Source organism: Sorex araneus, chromosome 3, assembly GCF_027595985.1.
Source record: "Sorex araneus isolate mSorAra2 chromosome 3, mSorAra2.pri, whole genome shotgun sequence".
Lineage (NCBI taxonomy): Eukaryota > Metazoa > Chordata > Mammalia > Eulipotyphla > Soricidae > Sorex > Sorex araneus.
In genome coordinates, this window is record NC_073304.1 from 197614363 (window position 1) to 197639844 (window position 25482).

General features: G+C 42.8%; 1 protein-coding gene across 7 annotated transcripts in view; it reads left to right on the forward strand.

Annotated features, from left to right (window-relative positions):
• Positions 1-25482, forward strand: part of RHOT1 (ras homolog family member T1) — a 74749-nt gene that overhangs the window by 40625 nt on the left and 8642 nt on the right. For 3 of the 7 annotated variants that reach the window (XM_055131085.1, XM_055131078.1, XM_055131079.1), the window contains exons 11-20: positions 1226-1346; positions 2415-2499; positions 2854-2999; positions 4979-5079; positions 8052-8182; positions 9685-9768; positions 13439-13558; positions 15552-15754; positions 16798-16878; positions 18531-18653. In XM_055131085.1, coding sequence (XP_054987060.1) covers positions 1226-1346; positions 2415-2499; positions 2854-2999; positions 4979-5079; positions 8052-8182; positions 9685-9768; positions 13439-13558; positions 15552-15754; positions 16798-16878; positions 18531-18653 — 1195 coding nt within the window. The remainder of the gene's footprint in view (positions 1-1225; positions 1347-2414; positions 2500-2853; positions 3000-4978; positions 5080-8051; positions 8183-9684; positions 9769-13438; positions 13559-15551; positions 15755-16797; positions 16879-18530; positions 18654-25482) is intronic. The other 4 variants (XM_055131080.1, XM_055131081.1, XM_055131082.1 and 1 more) reach the window with 3 other exon arrangements.

The window sequence follows — 25482 nt, forward strand, 5'->3', positions numbered from 1 at the left end:
ATTTGTACTTAAAGGGAAATGTTACTGTACACATATATGCCAGAAGTCTAATTTGGATAGTTAAGAACTGAAAGAAACAGGTCATTGGTGAAGATTATTATCCTTATTTTCAGCGTGAATTAGAAACTGGTCAATTTGGCTGGCACAGCGGGTCGGGCGTTTGCCTTGCATGCAGCCGACCCAAGTTCGATCCCCAGCATCCCATATGGTCCCCTGAGCACTGCCAGGGGTAATTCCTGAGTGCAGAGCCAGGAGTAACCCCTGTGCATTGTGTGGTGTGACCCAAAAAGCAAAAAGAAATTGGTCGATTGATTGTACACAAAAGTTCATATGAGGAAAGGAGATTCCTGAAACAAACAAATTTATCTTTAAAGGCTTTCTCTTCATAAGCATCCTTTAAATAGAAATTATTTTTAGGGGGGCTGGAGAGATAGCACAGCGGGTAGGGCGTTTGCCTTGCACGTGGCCGACCCGGGTTCAAATCCCAGTATCCCATATGGTCCCCTGAGCACAGCCAAGGGTAATTCCTAAGTGCAGAGCCAGGAGTAACCCCTGTGCGTTGCCAGGTGTGACCCAAAAAGCAAAAAAAAAAATTATTTTTAGGGAAGACATTTTATCTACCCATCAGGTTTATCAAGTACAAAATGTTCCCTGTGGAATAGATTATAGAGCCATAGTGAAATGAGAAATGATATTGAGGACCAGAAATTTCTAATAGAACTGCAGAAGACTTCTTTTTCTTTTCTTTTCTTTTTTCCCTTTTGGGTCACACCTGGCAAAGCACAGGGGTTACTCCTGGCTTTGCACTCAGGAATTACTTCTGGTGGTGCTCAGGGGACCATACGGGATTCTGGGAATGAAACTCGGGTTGGCCATGTGCAAAGGCAAACGCCCTACCCGCTGTGCTATCATTCCAGCCCCTTCTTTTGTTTTTCATCACTTTGTGAACGTCAGTGTATTCCTTGGGATGTCTTTAGCCTTTTCATCCCACTAGTCTTGCTGACCTTGGATATAGGTGAAATGATTCTGAAATTGACTGTTTTGTTGAGACACTGGTGAATTTTGTTTCCTTTTGAATTTTCAAATTGCAACTAGTATAGATCCATTCCTAAATGAAGCTTCTGTCTTTGTATGTTGCACTTTTCTTTGTATGTTAGGCAAAAGAGATACTGTTCTTTTTTTTTTCTTTTAACATTAGTTGTATTTACTATTTATTTTATTTCAGGTTTTCTTTTTTTACACACACTTTTTATCCAGAGAGGGAGACACGAAACCACGTGGACTGTGCTCCGACGATTTGGTTATGACGATGATCTGGACTTGACACCTGAATATTTATTCCCCTTGTATGTACATTCGAATTTCTGATTGATTTTACTTGCCAGGCACTGTGCATTTTTATTTGGCACACAGGTAGGTAGGCGTTAAGTTACCAGGCAGGTGTTTAGATGTGTACCGGGGTTTGCAGAAGTGGGTCTCGTCCTCAGCCCTGTTGCCATTTCAGCCTTGGAGCCTGTCCTGTGCACTAGGTTGTTCAGCACATCACTCGATGCAGCAGCACCTCCTCCCCCAGCTGTGATAACTGAAGATGTCTCTAGAAAACGCCAAATGTTTAAGCAAAAGCTTCCCCAGTTCATTTATAACATGACTCAGACTCTTCCATGTTTTCTTGTAGGGATTATAAGAACATTTCAAATTTCTTTTTGCTGAGGAAGGAGAGACAAAATGCCTGATAAATTTGGAGCAAAAACTCATATACTTATTAGTAGTCTTCTTTTTTATCATTTCTTCTCTTCCCTGAAGTTTTTTTTTTTTGGTGGTGGTGGTGGTGGTGAGGAATCACACCAGGCGATGCTCATGGATTACTCCTGGCTCTGCACTCAGGAATTCCTCCTGGCAGTGCTCGGGGGACCATATGGGGATCGAACCCAGATCTGCCGTGTGCAAGGCAAATGCCCTCCGCACTGTGCTATCACCTCAGCCCTCTTTCTCCCTTTCTAATTGATGCTCTTTTGAGCAAAAGTCAGTTCTGGCAACCGTGTCTTCAGCAGTCCTGACACCTTCTCAGCCCAGGCTAGAGACGTTCCCTTTTGACTCCCCACTACCCCTAGCTCACCCACACTGAGGATTTGTCCTGTTCTGTTGACTTAGCGAGGTAATTTATTTGTGTGCTGTCTCCTGCTTGTTAGCAGTTCATTATATACAGAGCATCTCTGTCACTTTGGAGTAAGCGTTATGACAACTCTTTGATGGAGAGACTTAGCATCTGGTGAAAAGTCTAAATGACTCCAGAAAAAGTTATTTTGCAAGTAATGTTGTCCCACAAAACAACTTCACTGTAATTTTTTATTCCTATCTTAAAGTTTAATATTTGATTAATGATTTATTATTCTCTTAAAATTTTTAATCAACAGGCTAAAAATACCTCCTGATTGCACTACTGAATTAAATCATCATGCATATTTGTTTCTCCAAAGTACCTTTGACAAGCATGATTTGGTAAGCTTTTAGCTGCGGTTCCCATAACAAACTGTAAAATGTTTTTCTGTGAGTGATTTAACTCGATTCCCTTCACTTTGGGTTGCTTGTGCTATATAGCCGAAAGCTGCTCAAATTCTTTTTTAAAAGGCTAGCAATAATGTTTTAATTTTGGCATTTTCTTAAAAAGAAAAAAAAAAGCCCTAGTTTCTCTTAAGCTCTTGCATAGAATTTCTCATGTATGGAGGAACTTTGGTCATGAAATGTAAAATTTCTTGATTTTAGAAGCATAGATTTACTTGACTAGGTAGGTTGGGTTTGGGAATCATTCTTCCAGATGTCTAATTTCTTGTCAACTTCCTTGTGTCCTTGCAGGATAGAGACTGTGCTCTGTCCCCTGATGAGCTTAAAGATTTATTTAAAGTTTTCCCTTACATACCTTGGGGGCCAGATGTGAATAATACAGTTTGTACCAATGAAAAAGGCTGGATAACCTACCAGGGCTTCCTTTCCCAGTGGACGTGAGTATGGAGTTCATCTCTTTCCTCTAGAGCTAGGGCCAATTTAGAATGATGGCACATCTTGCATTCATGACTTTGTAAGCTGGCAGAGCTTATGAAGTGTTTTGGTCATAACTCTTTGTAAGCAGGAATTAAAATAATGTTATCTCTAAGATGAACTATTTCTTTTTGGGGGGGCCACACCTGGTGATGCTCAGGGGCTATTCCTGACTCTGCAGTCAGGAATTACTCCTGGAGGTGCTCAGGGGACCATGTGGGATGCCAGAGATCAAACCTGAGTTGGCCACTTGTAAGGCAAGTGCCTTGCCCACTGTACTATCTCTCTGGCCTCTCTTAAGGTAAGCTCTAGGTATTTATAAATTTGTTAAGCATTGTTTGCTTTGGATTATATATGGGAGAACAACATAAAGTCGTATATCAAAACTGAACTAAATTCCTTTTATTTCCCCCGGTGATAGTGCCACACCCTGCTATTCTCAGGGCTTACTCCTGGCTCTGTGCTCGAATAACACCTGGCAAAGTCTGGGGGCCCGTAGGTGGTGCTGGAGTTTAAACTTGCAAAGCAGATGCCTTACCTACTATATCTTTCCAGCCCCAAACTGAACTAAATTCTAATACTTTTTTGGAGAAGGAAATTAGAAATCATGCTGCAGTTGTGTAATTCTTATCATTTCAATATATAAGAAGAATATGTTTGTTTGTTTTTTTTTTCTTTTTGGGTCACACCTGGCAATGCACAGGGGTTACTCCTGGCTCTGCACTCAGGAATTACCCCTGGCCATGCTCAGGGGACCATATGGGATGCTGGGATTTGAACCCGGGTCAGCCGCGTGCAAGGCAAACGCCCTACCCACTGTGCTATCTCTCCAGCCCAGGTTATGTTTATTCTTGACTCGACAGACTTACTTTGCATTTGAGTTTTCATTGTTTTAGTGCTCCCTTAGACTTAGCAATGGTTTGTCCACATCCTTGTTACAGTGTGACTGACAGTTATTGGTGGTACTAAGAAAATCCTATGGTTATATGTGAGAAGAGGATGGTCAGGGCCTGAGTCATAGTATAGCAGGTAGGGCACTTGCCTTGTGCACAGCTGACCTGGGTTCAATCCTTGGCATCTCATATGACCCCCCGAGCACTGCCTAATTCTTCAGTGCTGAGCCAGGAATAACCCCTGAGCATCCCTGGGTGTGCCCTTCCCCACGCCCTCCCCCCCCAAAAAAAAAGGAGTTACTTGAGATTAACTTTCTCAGTACTAGTATCAGTTCCATTTTTCAGATCATGATTTAGAGGCTGGGAGCTAGTGCAAAGGGTAAAGCTCTTTTTCTTTTGCTTGCCACCACACAGGGATCCCCTGAGCACCGCCAAGCTCACTCCTGAGCACTGCCTGTGGCCCAGAGGACTCTCCCCTCCTGCCCCCCCCCAAAAAAAAGATGAATTTAGGGCTGGAAAGATGTCTCAAGGGCCAGAGCACATGGTTTTCTTGTTATGTAAAAACATGCCTGCTCTTCCTGTTCCTCTGTGTGGTTTGCCCTCTTTAGGCGGGAGAGTCGGGTCAGGAGCCTTATTTCCCCCGCCCCACCCTGCAGTCTCCGTTCTTGTTCTTGCCTTTAGAAAAGGTCACAGAGCTGGGAGATAGAGGAGATAAGACCCTGGCCTTCCGTGCGGCTGTGGTGTTCATGACCTTGGTTTGAATCCCCGACACCGAATAAGGTCCCCTGAACACCACGTGCTGTGTGACCCAACCCCCCTCCTCCCCTGCATCCCACCTCCACCTCCCGACAAGCCGGGACGGGGCAGGATAGGACTCGAGAGATGGTGCAGCGGTTAAGGAGCTTGCCATGATGGACGCGTGATGAAATTAGAGCAATCTGGCAGAAACTCCATGGGGTTTGGTTGTGTAGTTCTGTGAACTGTTGAAATTTTCTTCTAGAAATGTTCCCTCAGGAACTTCTTTCCCTTGTGTGCTTGCACTTTCCTAGGCTCACCACCTACTTAGACGTGCAGCGGTGCCTGGAGTATTTGGGCTATCTCGGCTACTCAATATTGACAGAGCAGGAGTCTCAGGCCTCAGCCATTACAGGTAACATCCGAATCGTATTCAGCTCAGTATTAAAAACGCTTTTTTTTTTTTTTTGGTTTTAGGGTCACACCTGGTGATGCACAGGGTTACTCCTGGCTCTGCACTCAGGAATTACTCCTGGTGGTGCTGGAGGACCATATGGGATGCTGGGAATCAAACCCGGGTCGGCCGCGTGCAAGGCAAATGCCCTGTCAGCTGTGCTATCACTCCAGCCCCTAGGAATGCTTTTTAAGTTTAGCTCATCTTCATTGGGCTTCTGTGTTTAAACTCACTTCTCCTATGACTCGGCAGTTTCTTTTGAGTTGAGCTACTTGATTTTCTTTTTCAAAATTTTGTTGTTTTTAACTAAATTAAATTTATTTGTTTGTTTATTTATTTATGGGTTTTTGGGTCATACCCGTCAATGCTCAGGGGTTACTCCTGGCTCTTCACTCACGAATTTCTCCTGGCAGTCCTCAGGGGACCACATGGGATGCCAGGGATCAACCCGGGTCGACTGTGTGCAAGGCAAATAACCTACCTGCTGTGTTATGGCTCAGGCACCCTCTGTTTTTATTTTTATTGTGGGGGGTTTGGGGTCACACCCGGCAGTGCTCATGGATTACTCCTGGCAAGCTCAGGGGATTATATAGGGTGCTGGAGATCAAACCCAGGTGGGCCAGTCACAAGGCAAGCGATTTATTTATTTATTTATTTATTGCCATAACCAGCAGTGCTCAGGTTTTACTCAGGCTCTGCACTCAGGAATCACTCCTTTACAGGTTTGGGGGACCGTGTGGGATGCAGGGAATCAAACCTGGGTCAACAGCGTGCAAGACAAGTGCCTTACCTGCTGTTCTATCTGTTCAGCCCCAGTTTACTTCTTTTTTTTGTCTAAAATTACCCACTGATAAAAATTGAAGAGGGCTGTTGGTAGTAAGAGTAATTCCTTATGAAAAATTACTTTGAGTAATTCCTAATGAAAAATTACCTTATGAGTAATTCCTAATGAAAAATTACTGCCTGTGGGGCTGGAGCAGTAGTACACAGGTAGGCGTTTACCTTGGGCAGGACTGACCCAGGTTTGATCCCTGGCATCCCATAAGGTCCCCCAAGCCCACCAGCAATGACCCCTGAGTGCAGAGCCAGGAGTAACCCTAAACACTGATGAGTGTGGCCCCAAAACAAAAGGTTAACAAACACTAATACTTCCTATTTCCACATGATGGCACATGGTGAGTTAAAGCTCTCAACTTTGTAACCATTTCCACATTAAAAATTTTTTCACAGATCTTGTAATGTTGGCTAGGCTTTCTTGCCAAGCACTGCGCATTCCTTAAAAAACACCAATGGGGGCTGGAGAGATAATACAGCTGGTAGTGTGCTTGCCTTGCATGCAGCCAACACCGGTTCAGTCCCCGCATCCCATATGGTCTCCCAGACACTACCAGGAGTTAATTCCTGAGTGCAGAGCCAAACTAACCCCTGAGTATTGCGGGGTATGATCCCCTCTCCCACAGAAAAGAACATGAGTAGATACGTAAGTGACAAATTAGAAACTGATCATTTTAAAAGTCTGAATAATCGGGAGCTCAGAGAGATAGTACAGCAGGTAGCGTGCTTGCTTTGCATGCACCTAACCCAGGTTCGATCCTGGGCATCCCATATTGTCCCCTGAGCACCACCAGGAGTAATTCCTGAGTGTAGACCCAGGAGTAACCACTGAGCATTGCCAAGTGTGATCCAAGAACTTAAAAAAAGTTTTTTAAAGCTAACACCCTAATTTGTGTGTGTGTTGTAGAGGGGAGAGGGGGTGGGGTAAGTTGGTCATCAGCCAGTACCCTTAAGGTACTTAACCAGTTTGACAGTATTGAATTCAGTACCAAAGAGCAGGACAACATTGCTTGCCTACATGAAGTCCTTTCACTCAATATTGTGAATCTCTTCCTGTATCAGTAAATACTTTTATCTTTAAGGTTAAATAATGTACCACTTAAATAAGGTATCACTACATGTATGTCCTATTACTGTCCCTTAGTTACTGTGTGTTTTCTTTTTATAATTTTTAGTTTTTGTTTTTCTGTTTGTTTGTTTTGAGTTACCCCTAGCGATGCTCAGGGGTTACTCCTGGCTCTGCACTCAGGAATCACTCGTGGCAGTGTTGAGGGACTATATTGGATGCTGGGATTGAACCCTGGTCAGCCACATTCAAGGCCTACCCGGTGTACTGTCGCTCTGGCCCCTATCATTTTTAGGGTTTTTTTTTTGTTTTTTTTTTGCTATCATATTTCAGGTCTCCAGTGAGCTTTGTTGTAGTTGAATCTCTGGGTACCTCTATTTTTGTTTTTGTTTTGTTTTGCTTTTTGGTTTTGGGGCCATACCTGGCAGTGCTCAAGGCTTACTTCTGGCTCTGCACTCAGAAATCACTTCTTGCAGGACTTATGGGAACCATATGGGGTGCCAGGGATCAAATCCAGATCAGACATGTGCAGGGTAAATGCCCTACCCACTGTACTATATCTGGCCCCAATTTTAGGTCACTGTCATTATGAAAATATGCTACTTATTTTATGATGAAATAAATGACTATTAGAAGTTCACTTTGTAGCAACCTTTTTAAAAATATGCATCTTTGGGCTGGAGCGATAGCACAGTGGGTAGGGCGTTTGCCTTGCGTGCAGCCAACCCGGGTTCGATTTCCAGCATCTCATGTGGTCCCCCGACACTGCCAGGATTGATTCCTGAGTGCATGAGCCAGGAGTAACCCCTCTTGTGTATCTTTGGGTGTGACCCAAAAAGCAAAAAAAAAAAAATAAAGCCATCTTTCCCACTAAGAGGGGCCAGTCTGTATTGGGTTTAGTATCCTATTTCTCATGCAGCTTGACTGCAAACAGTATGTTTATTTATTAAATACAGAAAGTGATAAGCAGCCGTCCTCTGTTTAGTAGAAAGTGAGGTTGAGGCTCAGTATGTCTGTTTTTCCCCTTTTGCAGTGACAAGAGATAAAAAGATAGACCTTCAGAAAAAGCAAACCCAGAGAAATGTGTTCCGATGTAATGTCATTGGCATGAAAGGCTGTGGTAAAAGTGGAGTTCTTCAGGCTCTTCTTGGAAGAAACTTAATGGTGAGATCTCAAAACATAGAACTTCGTGCAACAAATAATAAATAAGTAAAACCTTTATGGTGATAATTTGGTTTTTGCCCATCCCCGGCTGTCCTCAGGGTTTCCTCCTGCTTTCGTGCTCAGGGATCACTCCTGCTGGACAGAATGAGGTGTCAGGGACAGAATCCAGGTTGCCGCATGCAAGACAAGTGCCTTCCCTGCTGTAATCCTCTCTGGCCCCAGCTGTCATGTCTTTGGCTGCGGGGGTGGGGTGGGGTGGGTTTGTGCCATACCCACCGTTACTCGTGGGCCATTCCCAGCTTGGTGCTCTGGGGAACGTGAGGTGCCGGGAATGAGACCAGGAAGCCCATGGGCATAGCATGTGCTCTAGTTTTCTGAACCATCCCGCTTACCCTCATTTATCCTTCTTACCTTTTTATTTTTCCTCTGGTTCTTGGCCCACTCCTGGCTGTGCTCAGGACTTACTCCTGGTTCGGTGCTCAGCAGGAACACCTGGGGGTGCCAAGGATTGAACCAGATTTTACCATGTACAAGGCAGCCACCCTGTTCTCTCTATGTTCTCTCTCTCTCTCTCTCTTTTTTTTTTTCTTTTTGGGTCACACCCAGAGATGCTCAGAGGTTGCTCCTGGCTCTGCACTCAGGAATTACTCCTGGCAGTGCTCGGGGACCATACGGGATGCTGGGGAATCGAACCTGGGTTGACTTCGTGCAAGGCAAATGCCCTACCCACTGTCCTGTTGCTCCAGCCCCCTCTCTATGATCTCTTAAGCCCCACATTTTATCTTTTTTAAAATGTGTTTAAATGTAGATTAAATTAATACACTTATGAAAACCCTTAACACAGCACTAGATCTGAATTGTAAGCATACCATACTGCACTGAGTGCATGATAAATAGTTCAAGTGTTTGAAAGGTACTGATACGTAAATGTTACTGATAGTTAATTCTTATGCTGCTCCCTTAAGTAAGGTAGTTAATGTATTTCTAGATGAGTCTGGTACCAAATTGTAGTATATTGAGAATTGCCAGCAGGTGGCTCTGGAATACTTTCAATAATATCATTTTTTTCCTTTCAGCTACTACTTCCAACTGTATGTGAAACAAATGCTTTCTTTTTCCTAGAACTTAAGAGCTAAAATATATATACTGATTATATATACTGATTATATACTGATTATATATATATGATCAGTATTCCCTTTGCACTAGTAAACAATACATAGTATAAGGGATAGTGTCTTTTTTTTTTCTTTTGGTGAGGGCAGTATATTTTGTCCACCCCCAGAAGTGTCCACTCAGAGGCTCTGAGCTAATGAGTTACTCCTTGCAGTGCTCTGAGACTGGATTTCAAATGGGTCAGTTGCATGCATAGCAAGTACTACCTCTCTGGCCCAAAGATTGCCCCGTTATTTAAAATATTATTGCATATACATAGGGTGTGTGTAGTGTAAAAACTAATAACATTTTCTTACTGTAAATATTGAGAGTTTTTGTATTTTCAGAGGCAGAAGAAAATTCGTGATGATCATAAATCCTACTATGCAATCAACACTGTTTATGTATATGGACAAGAGAAATATTTGTTGGTAAGAAATCCTCAGACCTTTAAGGATTATGAATCATTGTGAATCTTTTCAAAAAATTTTGAAGACACAGTGGGGGTTAGTTTAATGGTTGTATATTGAACTTTCTCTTGAGTTCTTTCACCTAATTCGTTCATTTGAATTAATCTTTATTCCCTTGATCTTGTATGGTGATAACATGGGAGTAGAAATAAGTAAAAATTCATCTATTTGCCTGCTTAATTGTATGTTATTATATGCTTAATTGTATGTTATACCATAAGAAAGTCAAAGACTCATTCTTTGCTTCCCACACTGCAACTGGCAATATGTACTCACTCTCTTTCTTTCTCTCCCTCTCTGACTCTCCTTGCATTTCTCTAAATACAACTATTTTACTTCAAAAATAAAATAGAACTACGGATATGACTCAGTGGTGGAGTGCATGCCTCACGTGTTCAAAATCAGGAGTTCAGTCCCTTGTACCACAAAGGGTAGAAAGGTCAGGGGCCAGAGCAGTAGCACAGTGAGTAGGGCATTTGCCTTGGATATGGCCAGCCCGAGTTTGATCCCTGGCATCCCATTTGGTCCCCCCAACCTGCGAGGAGTAATTCCTGAGTGCAGAGCCAGGAGTAACCCCTGAGCATCGCCGGGTGGGGCCTGAAAAGCCAAAAACAAAACAAAACAAAAAAACCGGCTTGCTCCTTAAGCACTTGTTCTCTCTTGACCATGTATCTTATTTGTTTCTGTATCTGTTTGCTTGCTTGCTTTTTCAGGCTGTTTTTTCTTGGACATGTATTCCTTTCCTTCTCTCCCCTCACACACACACACACACACACACACACACACACACACACACACGTAGAGTGTGTGCATGTATATTTATATACACATACACTCTTTCACTCCTTTCATTCCTTTAAAAAATGATCTGCTATCGCAGCCGACCCGGGTTCAAATCCCAGCATCCCATATGGTCCCCTGAGCACCGCCAGGGGTGATTCCTGAGTGCATGAGCCAGGAATGACCCCTGTGCATTGCTGGGTGTGACCCAAAAAGCAAAAAAAAAAGATCTACTATATTGACTAGAAATTAATGTTAACATATTAGTACGATTGTTGAGTCAGGTTTTATCTAGATAGGAGAGGAATATAGCCAACCAATGTGTTATCCTTAAAAATGTATTAGCCTTAAAAATGAGTGAAAAAGAGAATGAAAAAAATCACTGTGATACATAGGTTGAAGAGGTTATATATTCTGGTTTTGTTTGTTTGTTTGTTTGGGCCATCCCTGGCCATAATCAGGGCTTATTCTTGGTTCTGCACTCAGGGATCACCCCTGGAAGGGCCATATGGGATGCTGGGGATCAAACCTGGGTCAGCTGTGTGGCATGGCTCACACCCTACCCACTGCACTGTGTCCAGCCCAAGGTTGTATATTCTCCTTGAATCCAGTCAGATTGACGTGTGAACCTTGAGCTCTGTGAGGTTGGCCAGTGGACTTAATGTCTCTGAATCCAAGTTTCTTAAGTTAGCTAATCTGAAAAGCTCCTATCTGTCAAGTGCTGGGTACCAGAAAAATTTACTTTCTCTCTCTTACTTTTTGGAAATCATGATGCTTACACTGAATGTTATGAACATTTAATTCTTTATAACAGTTCTTTGCAGTTTTATTTGTTTGTTTGGGTTTTTTTTTTTTTTGCTTTTTTTTCCTCCTTTCTTTTTTTTCTTTTTGGGTCACACCCGGCAATGCACAGGCGTTACTCCTGGCTCATGCACTCAGGAATCACTTCTGGCGGTGCTTGGGGACCATATGGGATGCTGGGAATCAAGCCCGGGTCAGCCGCCTACAAGGCAAACGCCCTACCCGCAGTGCTATCGCTCCAGCCCCAGTTCTTTGTAGTTTTATGTTAAACCTTGTTTATCAACATTCTTTGCTTCTAAATATACTTTGGTGTTTTGTATCTTCAGCAAATATTGCTGGCTTAATTTTCCTGGTTTTATTCTTGCTTATTGCTATCTTTGATGTTTCTCAGTATTCAGGCTATGGTAACATTTTGATATTTATTAAACTAAGTATCTTGATATTTAGTTACTTCTAACTAGACTTTTCCTTCTCAGTGGAGATACACTGTCTTAGTATGACTCAGTGCTGGGCTTTTACTCATATTGTGTATACTCAGTGGAGTTTTTCTACAGAAGGTTTTATAATACACAGTGGAGTTTTTCTTTGTTTTTTTTTTTTGAGGACTGGAGTGATAGCAAAGCAGGTAGGGCGTTTGCCTTGCACGCGGCCGACCCAGGTTTGATTCCTCCGCCCCTCTCGGAGAGTCCGGCAGCTACTGAGAGTATCCCACCCGCATGGCAGAGCCTGGCAAGATACCCATGGCGTATTCAATATGCCAAAAACAGTAACAACAAATCTCACAATGGAGACATTACTGGTGTCCGCTCAAGTAAATCGATGAACAATGGGATGACAGTGCAGTACAGTTTTTTGAGCCATACTTGGCAGTGCCTAGGGGACTGCTTCTGGCTTGGTGCTTTGAAATCACTCCTGGCAGTGCCCGGGACCCATATGCTGTCCTGGTGATAAGCCCAGGCCGTCTGCAGGCACAGCATTGCTCTAGCTCATTGAGCTTTCTCTTCACTCCCGTAAACATTGGAAAAAGAGTAGGCAGTGGAGTAGAACAAAGAGACCTTAGTGTAAGAGTTCTTTGGCTTGTGCTTTTGATTGGTGGAAAGGAAAAGCTGGTGTCAGAGAAAGAAAGTTGACCTTGGAATCATATCAGAGTTTGGTCTGATGACTTATTAGATACGTTAGATTTGTTATCTTAGGCAATGGTCTGAATCTGTTTAGGCTGTTGACTTAATATGTTTTCGTGTGTGTGTGTGTGTGTGTGTGTGTGTGTGTGTGAGAATCAGCATAGTTTATGTTGAAACTTATTTAGAAAGATGTGAGGGGAAAGAAAGAGAGAAGTACATGTTTGAGAGAGCACAGGCTTCTCTAGAGTGGAAACAGCAAGCAAGTGAGATATGTGCTCAACGGAGAACACAGGGCTGGAGTGATAGCACAGCGGGTAGGGCCTTTGCCTTGCACTCGGCCAACCCTGGTTCAATTCCCAGCATCCCATGTGGTCCCCCAGCACTGCCAGGGGTTATTCCTGAGTGCAGAGCCAGGAGTAACGGGTGTGACCCAAAAAGGAAAAAAAAAGGGGGGGGGAAGAACACAGATTTGAATAGCAAGACTTTTTAGAAAACAGTCGGGGGCTTGAGGGGGCACACCCAGCTGTGGCTCTGCACTTAGGCTCACTCTCTCCTGGCGAGCTCAGGGGCCATATAGGATGCCAGGAACCAAACCTGAGTTGGTTCTGTGCAAAGCAAGTGTCCTACCTGCTCCGCTGTCTCTTGACTTGACTTTATATGTTTCATATGTCTTCTTCACTATGGAACAGAGAGAGCAGATGCTTTCCATGCATTACTAAATGTTGATTTCTCTAGGCCTTTAGGATTCATCATTTTTAATTCATATAAGAGTTAACTTGTTTAGCTGTGTTTTTTACTTCTGAAAATAGTATGAAGTTATTCTGAACTGTATTTTTTAATAACAAGGTAAGTAGTAAAAGATCATGACTTTAGTTATAAAATGGTCTCATGATATTTATCTTTCTCACTATGTTTTTCTTTTTTTCAAGTTGCATGATATCTCAGAATCGGAGTTCCTAACTGAGGCTGAGATCATTTGTGATGTTGTGTGCCTGGTGTATGATGTCAGTAACCCCAAATCCTTTGAATACTGTGCCAGGATCTTTAAGGTTTGTTGTTCATCTGGTCTGTAACAAAGTTCATCTGTATGTGGAGTTGATGGAATTACAGTGATGTTTCTAACCAGAGAAATACAAGGAAATTAACATTTATTAAGCCTTTTAATGTTTATTTTAGTTTGTGTGTTGGGGGGGCATCATATGCAGCAACGCTCGTGGACTTTCCCAGGGTCTGTACTCGGGGTCTCTCTCTACAAGTGCTCAGGGAACCATGGATTGCCAAGCTTGGCACTGGGCCTCCCACGTGCAGAGCCTGTGCTTAGCCCGTTGAGCCACCTCTCTGGCCCTGTGGAGCAGGGCCGCAGAGATAGCCAAGGGCCAGTGCGCATGCTTCGCGAGTTTAAGACTGAGTTCTTTCCCTGGCATGATGTAGGTCCTCATGCACTGCCAGAAGCCACCTCTGAGCTCCAAGCCTGGAGCAGCTCCTGAGCACCACCACGTGTGACCCCAAACCAAAAAACCAAAAAACGTGTCTGTATGCTAGCCCGAAAACAGAATAAAGATGAATTCTGGTGTGTGTGTGTTTTTTTTTTTTTTTGCTTTGCTTTTTTGGGTCACACCTGGCGATGCACAGGGGTTACTCCTGGCTCTGCACTCAGGAATTACCCCTGGTGGTGCTCAGGGGACCATATGGGATGCTGGGATTTGAACCCGGGTCGGCCGCGTGCAAGGCAAACACCCTACCCGCTGTGCTATCTCTCCAGCCCCGAATTCTGGTTTTTTTTTTTTTATATACTGAGGTGGTAGAGTCCCAGACATCTGTTTTTTTGTTTTTTTTTTTTTTGCTTTTGGGTCACACCCAGCAATGCACAGGGGTTACTCCTGGCTCTTCACTCAGGAATTACTCCTGGAGGTGCTCAGGGGAACAGATGGGATGCTGGGATTCGAACCTGGGTCGGCCGCCTGCAAGGCAAACGCCCTACCCGCTGCGCTATCACTCCAGCCCCTACATCTGTATTTTAAACACTTTTTTCCCCTCTTGACTGATGTATATTCTTTCAGTTAAAAAAAATTTTGGACCATACCTGCCAGTGATGGGGGTCTACCACTCCCAACATAGGTGCTCAGGGTTTGCTCTTGGCAATACAAGAGTGGTGAGATGCCAGGGATCACAAACCGAGGGCTTGGTTGCATACAAATCATGCCCTTCAGGGGTCCAGAGAGATAGTATAGTGGGCGGGGCACTCTCCTTGGATGTGGCCAACCTGGGTTTATTCCCCAGCATCCTAAATTGTCTTCAAGCACCACCTGGAGTAATTCCTGAGTGCAGAGCCAGGAATAACTCCTGAGCATCACCAGGTGTGGCCCAGAACCAAAATAAACAAAAATAATAATGATGGTGATGTCCAGCAAGTATGTAAAGATAGGCATATATAAGTGCAAGTACTAAGGATTCTTGTATGAAAATAGTACGTTTTAAGATGGACTCTATTACTCCTTTTAAAGTATGTGCTTTAGCAGTGAGGTGGGGAGACCAAACCCAGGACCTCATCCACCTAGTATTGCATATTTCATTTCCAGTAAAGTTTTTCATTATAGTGGATCTGAAGATCTATAATTTATATTGTTTGCAGCATTAGAAAAGCAGCCTGGGGGGCGGAGCAGTAGCACAGTGGGTAGAACATTTGCCTTGCATGTGGCCAACCTGGGTTCGATCCCCAGCATCCCATATGGTCCCCCGAGCACCGCCAGGAGTAATTCCTGAGTGCAGAGCCAGGAATAACCCCTGTGCATTGCTTGGGTGTGACACCCCCCCACAAAAAAAAAAGGAAAGAAAAGCAGCCTGGCCTTATGAAACAGACCCTGGTCACTACTGGTCTTTGCTGTTCAGTCCACCTTCTCCTTCGAGTCTCCTTCAAACTGGATGCTTTGCCTCGCCAAGAAATCTTTTGGTGCACATTTAATTAAACTCGGTAAATTTTGAACTCATCATCAAATGTTGATGGCTTTCGGGTTTTTTGTTTTTTGTTTTTGTATTCCATAGCAACACTTTATGGACAGCAGAATACCTTGTTTAATCATAGCTGCAAAGTCAGACCTGCATGAAGTTAAACAAGAATATAGTATTTCACCTACCGATTTCTGCAGGAAACACAAAATGCCTCCACCACAAGCCTTCACTTGCAATACTGCTGATGCACCCAGCAAAGATATCTTTGTTAAACTGACGACGATGGCCATGTACCCGTAAGTACTTGCTCTGCCTTCGGTTTCCTGTGCATGTTTCATAATTACATTGCATGCCATTTTTAGCCATGAAGGGTAGCATCTTTGTCATGTTAAAGTTGTTCAGCAACAGAAAGACACTTTGTAATGAGAAGGAACAAATTTCAGCAAATGCCAGATTGGTTTGGAAACCCTATGAAAACTAACCAGAGCTGACAATTTGTATAATTTTGAGCAATTTATAACATCTTAGCAACAATAAAATTCAGTCCTTCATTCAGCATTAAATAACCTGCAGTTATTTACTGCAGTGAAATGGAATTGGCGTCATGTTGCTCTATGCTTATAGAGTATTTCTATAAGTAACCAAAAATTTTATTTTTAGACTTATTTTGGTTGATAATTGACCTTGAATATATGAAGGACACTCACCTCTTCCATAGATTTTTGTTAGAATCTGGAAATGTATTCAAGTTCAAAATGTAACGTCTTCTTTAAGTGCTGTAAAAAAGTAGTTGCAATTGGAATTCCCACCATATAAATGTTTTATATTATGTTACAAGCCACATGCTTTATGTACATTTATACTATATCTACACATGCATATGCACTAGCACATAACTGTGGTCATTTTTGTAGTTTACTAATCACCTTCAAATTGCATGGTTCTTTATGGCATTCTTTGAGACTGTTTATAAATTCTGTTTGTAACAAGGACAGTTCTTCAGGCAGTGCGTTTCTTAGGAATTTGCTCAATAGTTCATTACTGTGTCAGTCTCTGAATTATTTTTCTTTTTATAAAAGCTACAGTTTAGAACATAGTGTAATGGGCATTGCTGTAAGCTGGGTTTTTTCAGAAACATATTGATTTGTAGATTTTTCAAATCAGAGTTAACAACTTTACTGCTATTCTATTACAGATACTTTTTTTTTAATGAAGTAATCAAACCCCTTGAAATTCTTTCTATTTGTATTGGAAGTCAGATCATTCCTATGAATATAAGTGCAACCTTACCTATGTTTTACAAAACTTTGCTTTAAACTCTCACGTATGTTATCTGCAGAGACAGACTCTCCCGGGACACGGGCCACACTGATAGAATAGAGCATTTGAGAAAAATCTGGGTCTTTCTAAAAACTGCTTTGTAAGTTAATTTTTCTTTTTGACTTCTGTGGCATTTTGTTGATATTTTCTTACAGGTTGACCAAATCTCCTTTCTTGCCATAATTAATTTTAGTACAGAAACGCACTGCTTGATTCAGCTTTACAGCCCTACTGTATACTATGGTGTCTTTTGTTTTCTTTTTAACTATATAAGTACGCTATTTAAATCTTGTCAATAACTGCAGTTATGCTTTTAGATTTGCATCTTTAAAACTCTTTACTGCAATTCTTATCAATGTGTGTGTGTTTGTGTGTGTGTATATGATAAATGTACATACATGGACACATGTTTATACAGTTAACACCAAACCACTTCTCATGAAGCATCTCCCTGTTGCTCAGCAAACTTTCCGCCCCTCCCCTCTGGCGGGCGGAGCCTGTGTATGTGGAAGAGTCAGGTTCCATTTATAAAATAACAAATGGATTCCAGTATGACAGCTGGCAATGACTTAGCAGTGATATATGTTCATCATCACAAGTTTTTGAAAGAAATATCTTGAGCCTACATAGTTTTTGGAAAAAAAAATTAATTCTTGTTTTTCTTCATGTTGGCAATTAGGCCTTATTGGGATGCTGCTAATCTCCACAACCATGCCACCGAGTGCTGTGATCTCATCAGATCTCACAAGCTAAACCAAGTCAGACTGGGCCAGTCCCTTGACTGAGAAACCTCTATAAATTGTTCAGGAGTTACAGGAAGTGATGGCATTGATTCTGAGTGGGTTCTGCGCCAGTTCCTCTTCAGGGGTGATGTGATGGCTTTGTAGGTCTGAGTGACTCTGGCCACGGGCAGTCACTGGAGACCCCCTACTTTGGTTGTTAGGGCACAGGTGAAACGGGCTACCCCATGTGCCTTTATCAATTAATGCAACTCCATTGAGTCAGAAAGGAGTCAGAAAGCCTCCGGGAATTTCAGACCTCGTATCCATTGGGTCCATTGTTTATTTTTGCATCCTTACCTGGAGTTTCATTCTGTCATATTTAGCTGCTGTGTTTTTGGTAGCCGATGAAATTGACCCTACATTTTGCTCAAGTGGAAATTTATGAAGCACTTTGATTTCCTTTGGGAGCCAGGGTGCTTGATGAATTAAAGACGATGTTGTTCATATCTGCTCAGGGTTGAATATACTCGTCTTTGACTCTTTTGTGTATTTGTCACTCTTCTCCTTCCTGGTTTCCAGGCATGTATGTATGCTACGGGAGGAAGAGGAGGAGGAGGCGGGAATAACTGTTTAAATGCTAGCAAACTTTGTCCTTTTGGTGGGTGCTCTGGCTTACTCAGTTTTTTTTTTTAATTATTATTATTAATTCAGATGAGGGTGCCTTCTATTGCTGTGCATATTTATTCCACTAAAACTCTTAAAATAATAATTCCATCCCCCCTCCCAGAAAAGCAGAAGTGCTAGTGTATTTTCCTTCGATTTTCCACAAGGAGGGAGGAGGAAGCTATGCTGTTTGTTCTGTATCTTTGGCGAATGTGGAACTCTGCACAGCTTTAGCATGCCCCACACTATTCTTTTCCTTAGTGTTGCTTATGCCTAGATTTTTTTTCTTTTAAAAGTCGGCACACCCTGACTGGTGCCATATTTGTAAGTAAGAACTCAACACTTGTCCTTCTGTGTGTTTTCGCAGCCATGCCCGGTTACGCTGTATGTGCACCTGCAACAGGTGTACATTTTGCATCTGTCAGAACTTCCTCAACTCAGACTTGCTGCAATCTGTAAAGAACAAAATCTTCACTGCAGTTCTTAACAGGTTCTTAACTTTATTTACTGGGTACCAGGCATTCTGTTAAAATACAAAAGAAAAAAAGTGGATGACTCTCTATGATACAGACACTCCCTGCAGAGACGACGAACTGGCCGATGCCCAACTAACCGCCACTAAAACGCTCACTCTGGTGACAATTTGTAGTTTTCATTCTTAGTATTCTAAAATTCATAGGCACGTTGAGGGTTCTAGAAATTAGTATTTTGAATTTTTTTTTCCTTTAAGAAAGTTGAAGGATCCCGTATTAGAGGATAGTATGTAAAGGGAGATGCAAAGCTTTTAGTTCACAAAAAAAAATCAGAATTATTATCTATTAATATAGATATAGAAATAGATAAGAACTGTCATCATAGGGAAAAGACATTTTGATCCAAGATGTTCTACTGTGTTCAGCTAACATTCAAGTGGTCAGAATTATCAAAGCCCCACTATCATGAATAGAATATTCATTTGAAATTTTTTCCTATTGGATTGGGGTACTCAGCCCTAGTGGGCAAGCCTTGCATGTGGGAGGCTCTGGATTCAGTCCCCAGCACCATCAAAAATTCTCTGTTATTGAAACCACTTATTATTTAAGGTTTTGGTTTTTTAAAACCATAATTTCTAGAAATGAGAAACAGCCAACTTTTAAGACTATACAGAAACATGCAAAACAAGGAAAAATCAGTGGCGCTAATTTTTTTAAGTCTTTGTAATAGAACCCAAAACATGAAAAAGAAGATAACAGGCTTTTAAAAGATAAAGAAAAAAGTAACAACAAAACACAGGTATATATACATTCCCTCAAAGCCATGAACTTAGGTTGTTCTTATTCTGGTCATGCTGCCTTTGTTTCAGTTGATCTAACGTTTTGTGAGTACTTAAGCATTCTTGTAGTATTAGTTCATACCCAGTGTCAAATTTTATGCAAGGGTGTTTTTAGTCATTCAAATATCAATGGGAGCTGAGCTTGATTAAGACTGATGGATTAATCAGCAGGGCAGGAACGACAGTATAGCAGGTAGCATGTTTGCCTTGCATGCCACTGACCTAGGTTTAGTCCCCAGCACCACATATGGTCCCCTGAGCCTGCCTGCAGAGCCAGCAGTGAGCGCTGAGTACCACCAGTTACAGGGGGGTAAAAAAAGACTGATGATCAAATTAAGTAATAGGTTTTGTTTGAAAATGAGTCTGTTTCTTGATTATACTTGTGTGATCAGTGTGTCCATGAGCACTGAGTGGATGTGTCTAGTGGGGATGAATCCAAATCACTTAAGTGAGCCGGAAGCGACTTGAAGGCATCCTGAAAGAGTTTCGGTGATGTTTTCACCACCAGAGCTCTGAATGCAGCCATCAAAGGTGACTGCTTTGAAGGGATTGCCAGTTTGGTGGTAAAGGTCAACCTCTGTCCTTTGACACCTTGTAAAGTAGGCACAGAGATAGCTTCTCCCTGGGTCTGAATGTGCAAGGCTGTTCCAAGCCAGACAGTGTTCAGGTGTTCCTGTGCTTGGAAAGTTAGTTGGGAAAGAGTCTAGAATTCCTCTGGCCCAGCCTCTCATTAGAATGCCTTCCTGGGAGTTACTGTTTGCTGATGGCTTTCCTCATTGGAGAGGGTTTTTGCTTTGGCTTTTTAATTTAATTTTTATTTTTTAACTAAAATTATTTCCCTATAAGTTTCTCCCCTTTAGTTTTAGTTCTGCCCTTTAAAACACACGACCATTCTACTCCCTCTTCAACATAGCACTCCTTCAGACGTTTGAAGGCGGCCGTCATGTCTCCCCTAATTTTCTCTTCTTTGAGTAGAACATTCCCATTTCTTTCAGGCTTTTCCTGAATTAGGTTTCATAGCCGAGGCTGGAGCAATAGCAGAGCGGGTAGGGTGTTTGCCTTGCATGCAGCCGACCCGGGTTCGATTCCCAGCATCCCATATGGTTCCCCCGAGCACCACCAGGAGTAATTCCTGAGTGCAGAGCCAGGAGTAACCCCTGTGGATCGCCGGGTGTGACCCAAAAAGCCTCATCGTTCCTGTTGCCCTTACCCGAAAGTCCCTCTGATTTTCGACTACTGCTTGGAAGATGCCCCTGGGCGTGGAGAACAGGACACCCAGGTGTGCTGTGGCCAGTCCAGAACTGTGTGCAGCTGTGTTTCAGGTAGTGCACCCACTGCCTACTGCATAGATTAACTTAGTGGCAGCCCTAGCCCCCTGCTCACGCCTGTAAATCTTGGGGTACATTAAGTCAATTTTTCCCCCCATATGAAGTCCTCTTAATGCAGCAAATTTCTCCTCTCTCATATATTTGGTAGTTCTAGTGGACTTTTAGAATTAAAATGCAGATACATATGTACCTCTATTGAATGTCATTTCTTCTTTTTGATCCATGTGTTCTAGATCAGTCATTTCAAACATTATTTTTGTCATTTGTCCCATACTTGCAAATTTGGTAGACATGTCTTCGTTATCTTCAAGTTATTCATAAAAGATAGTATTGAAAACTCAGAGAGAGCTGGATGAAGTAACTCTTCATGTTTCTCTTTGCTTTGGATCCTCACCCTCCAGTTCCAGGGGGCTGCCCCCAGCCCTGCCATCAGGGATCACTCCCGAAGCCCTGGGAGGCTGTGGTGCTGAGAGTCAGGCCCAGGCCCCCTGCATGCAGAACACGATGAGCTCAGCCTCTTGAGCTATCTCTGAGGCCCTAGAATTAAGGGTCAAGATTTTTATTTGTTTATTTTTAATTTCCGGCACCATCATTAACCATTCTATTAATGATAGAGTTTCATGCATAACACAATCCAGCACCACTCACTCCCCCAGAAAATCTACTTCCCTCCACCACTGTTAAGCACCAATGTGTCCCCTGCCCCTCCCTCCTGTTAAGCATCCTACTGAAGACCAGTTCAAAACTGAGTAAGTCTTAACAGTACTCCATTGGAGAATTCTTTTCATTGGCACAGGCTGAGAGTTCTTGTGGAAATATTCTGTCAATTTAAAAAAGAAAAGAAGGAATTAATACCACTTGAAGATAGTACAGTGGGTACCCTTGCCTTACACGCAACTGATCCAGATTCAGTTTCCAGAGTCCTGTAAGGTCCCCCAAGCCCCGCCAGGAGTGATCCCTGAGTGCAAAACCAGGATCCTGAGTACTGCTGGGTGAGTCCCTCTCAAAAAATTATTATGGAGGTGGAGAGATAGTGCAGGGACAAGGCACTTGTCTTGAATGCAGCCAACCAGGTAGTCTTTGACAGCTCAGATGATCATCTGAGTACCACTGGGTGTGACCAAAATACCAAACAAAATTGGGGCTGGAGATGTATAGCGGGTTGGGCGCTTGTCTTGCACACAGCCATCCTGAGTTCTAGCCCCAGCATCCCATATGGTCCCTGAGCCCGCCAGGAGTGATCCCTAGTGCATAGCCAGGTGTGACCCAAAATTTAACAAAAGAAGCCTAAAGCAGGCTACTAGAGAGATAGTACATCGGGTAAGGCGCTTGCCTTGCATGTGGCCAACCTGGGTCTGGTCCCTGGCATCCTGTATGTTCCCCTGAGCACTGCCAGAAGATAATCCTGATTGCAAAGCCAGGAGTAACTCCTGAGCATCCCTAGGTGTGGCCCCCAAACAAACAACAAAACAGGCCAGGGTGATAGTACAGAAGGTAAGGGCTTGCCTTACACACTTGTAGTCTCCTGAGCCCACCAGGAGGGACTCCTGAGTGCAGACCAGGCGTAAACCCTGAGCACCACTGGATGTGGCCCCCCCCCCCCGAAAGAAAACACAACCCCCCTCTAAAAAAAAACCCACAAAGTTATACAGACTGCTTTTTTACTTAATATCTTACAGGATGTTAATAGAGGACTTTTTAAAAACCGTCAAATAATTTCTCTGATCTACCAGTATAGTGATTTTATCTAAATAGGATGTTATGTCTATTTGATATCTTCGTCACGGTGGGCCTACAAGCTTTCAATTGGATTTATTCTAAAGACTGGGTTATCCATAATTACAGAGCATTCCAATATCTACATCTGTAGGGACAGCATTCCTGTTGGGTCAGTTCGGTCAGCTTTCAGATAAAACAGGTTTTGGGGCTGGAGCAATAGCACAGCGGGCAGAGCATTTGCCTTGCACGCGGCCAACCAAAGTTCGGTTCCCAGCATCCCGTATGGTCCCCTGAGCACGGCCAGGAGTAATTCCTGGGTGCATGAGCTAGGAGTAAACCCTGTGCATCTCGAGGTGTGACCCCAAAACAAAACAAAACAAAACAAAAAACAGATAAATCAGGCTTGGTTTGCATTAATAGAAGAGCACACTTATTCAGTCACTTTCTACAACAGTCCTTGGTTGGGGGGCGGGGAACAGTATATTTTGTCACTTATAAACTAAAAGTGATTATTAATGGGAATGTCAGCCTGCATTACTGACAGCACATGGTCAAAAATAAAAAGAACGAAAGAGATGAGCAGGGGACCAACATGCCGTTCAGTGAACTTCCTTTACGGTCCCTGGTGGAGCAGCAGTTAATATTTTATAGGAACAGTGGGAATTTAGTTTTATTTGAAGTTTCTTCTTGTTTACCAAAGAATGTGGGGGCTGGAGAAATAGCCAGAGCAGGTAGGGCACTTGGCCTTGCACATGGCCAACCCAGTTCATATCCATATTCCCCCAAATATTGCCAGGGATAATTCCTAAAGTGCAGAGCCAGGAGTAACCCTGAGCATCTCCAGGTGGGTGACCCCAAACCAAAAAAACCCAACAACATAAAAAAGGAATGAGAATAAGGTAGATGAATATAGGGATCCAAAACTCAGTGCCTCTAGGTTTCAGGTAGATTTAAAGCCAGGGGCCATGTTTAAGAAGAAAGTGGGTGGCCAAGTCACAAGGCCAAGTACAGAGGGTAGAGTGCTTACCTTGCACACAACTGACCTGGGTTTGATCCCAGGCATTCCATATAGTCCCTCAGCCCTCCCGGAGTGATCCCTGAGTTTAGAGGGATCCTATTAGGAGGCCCTGAGCACCATCTGGAAGGGAGGGAGGGAAAGAAAGAGAGAGAGGGAAAGAGGAAGGTGGTTCGATCCCTGGCATCCAATGTAGTCCCCAGCCTGCCATATTGGTAATAGAAGTTGTCTCAAGCTAGTGTACTGTTTGACCACGCTTTTGTTCATGGAAGTAGGATTACATCTTGAGATAGTACGTACGTGTTTGAGACCCAGCCCATCTCCCTAAACTTCCTCTTAGAATTTTTCATTTCACACTGCTTTAAGAACCTGCTGTAGGGGCTGGAGCAATAGCACAGCGGGTAGGGCGTTTGCCTTGCACGCGGCCGACCCGGGTTTGATTCCCAGCATCCCATATGGTCCCTTGAGCACCGCCAGGGGTAATTCCTGAGTGCAGAGCCAGTGCATCGCCGGGTGTGATCCAAAAAGCAAAAAAGAAAAAAAGAACCTGCTGTAGATCGGAGTCCACTGTGAGCTGGGTGAGGTGGGGACACGGTGAATATGTGGATCTGCTTTTAAGTATCTTTTAAAACAACCCGTTAAAATTTCTTCTTGAAACTTGGCTTACATTACAGTGACCTCAGTCCTTCTTGCTAATAAAATCATTTAATTTATACGTAGCTAGTTTCAACAGATTTATATCTGTCGTGATTCATTTTTTTCTTTTGCTATCTTTAGCTAAAAATATATTATCTTGTATTAGCATATTACTGATTCTACATATTTTAAGTAGAAGATAGTGAAAGATTTTTTTTTCTTTTCAGTTTGGATGCATATTTCAACACATGAAATATGTTAAGCTACATGTCTAACATGTAGCTTTATTCTTTTTGTCATTATGCTCTTTCCCTTCTGATCTAGGTAGGTCTGGGTTTTTTTTTTTACAATAATTTATGAATAACTAGAAATAATATATATACATTTGGGTGATGGTTAATGTGCGGTCAAGTGACTAATTTTGGGTGCTCTTCTTTTATTTGGGGGGCACACCCAGCTATGCTCAGAGGTTACTCCTGGCCCTGCACCCAGGAGTTATTCCTGACAGTGCTCAGGGGAGCCTTTGCGGTGCCAGGTCTACCGTGTGCAAGGCAAGCTCCCTACCCACTGTACTACCTCTCTGGTCTGAAATCTATCAAATTTCTATTAAATCCTAAAATTCTTTGGTGTTAGGATGTCTTACATCCCATCTTATTAGTTGCATTAATCATATAACTTATTTGTTCATGTCACTTCTTAAGTTTGGTTCCCAGCATTTTACTTTAGCTACAAAGGGCATAGTTCAGACTTGAGTATTTACAGAGACCTACCTAACGGTGTATTGACACTCAACATCTATCATTGTATCTTTCCCCCTATTTTTAATATATTTTAATTGATTATATGATGGGCTGGAGCAATAGCACAGCGGTAGGGCGTTTGCCTTGCACGCAGCCGACCTGAGGTCACTTCCTCCCCCTCTCGGAGAGCCCGGCAAGCTACTGAGAGTATCCTGCCCACACGGCAGAGCCTGGCAAGCTACCCGTGGCATATTTGATATGCCAAAAACAGTAACAACAAGTCTCAAAATGGAGACGTTACTGCTGCCCGCTCAAATCGATGAACAACGGGATGACAGTGACAGTGATATGATAGATTTATTTTAATCCATTCATTAATGACTTTACTTCATTTGCTGCATTGCTTTAACAGTCACCTAAATTCTTAAAGTAGTTTAAAATCTTTTTTAACATAGGTGTCCTTTTTTGAAGAAAGGGTTTTACTGTCATCAGACCAAAGTGAACTGTCTGTTCATAGAATTATCATCTAAAGAAGTAGATTCCTAGACAGCTTAATTTTACAGAGATTC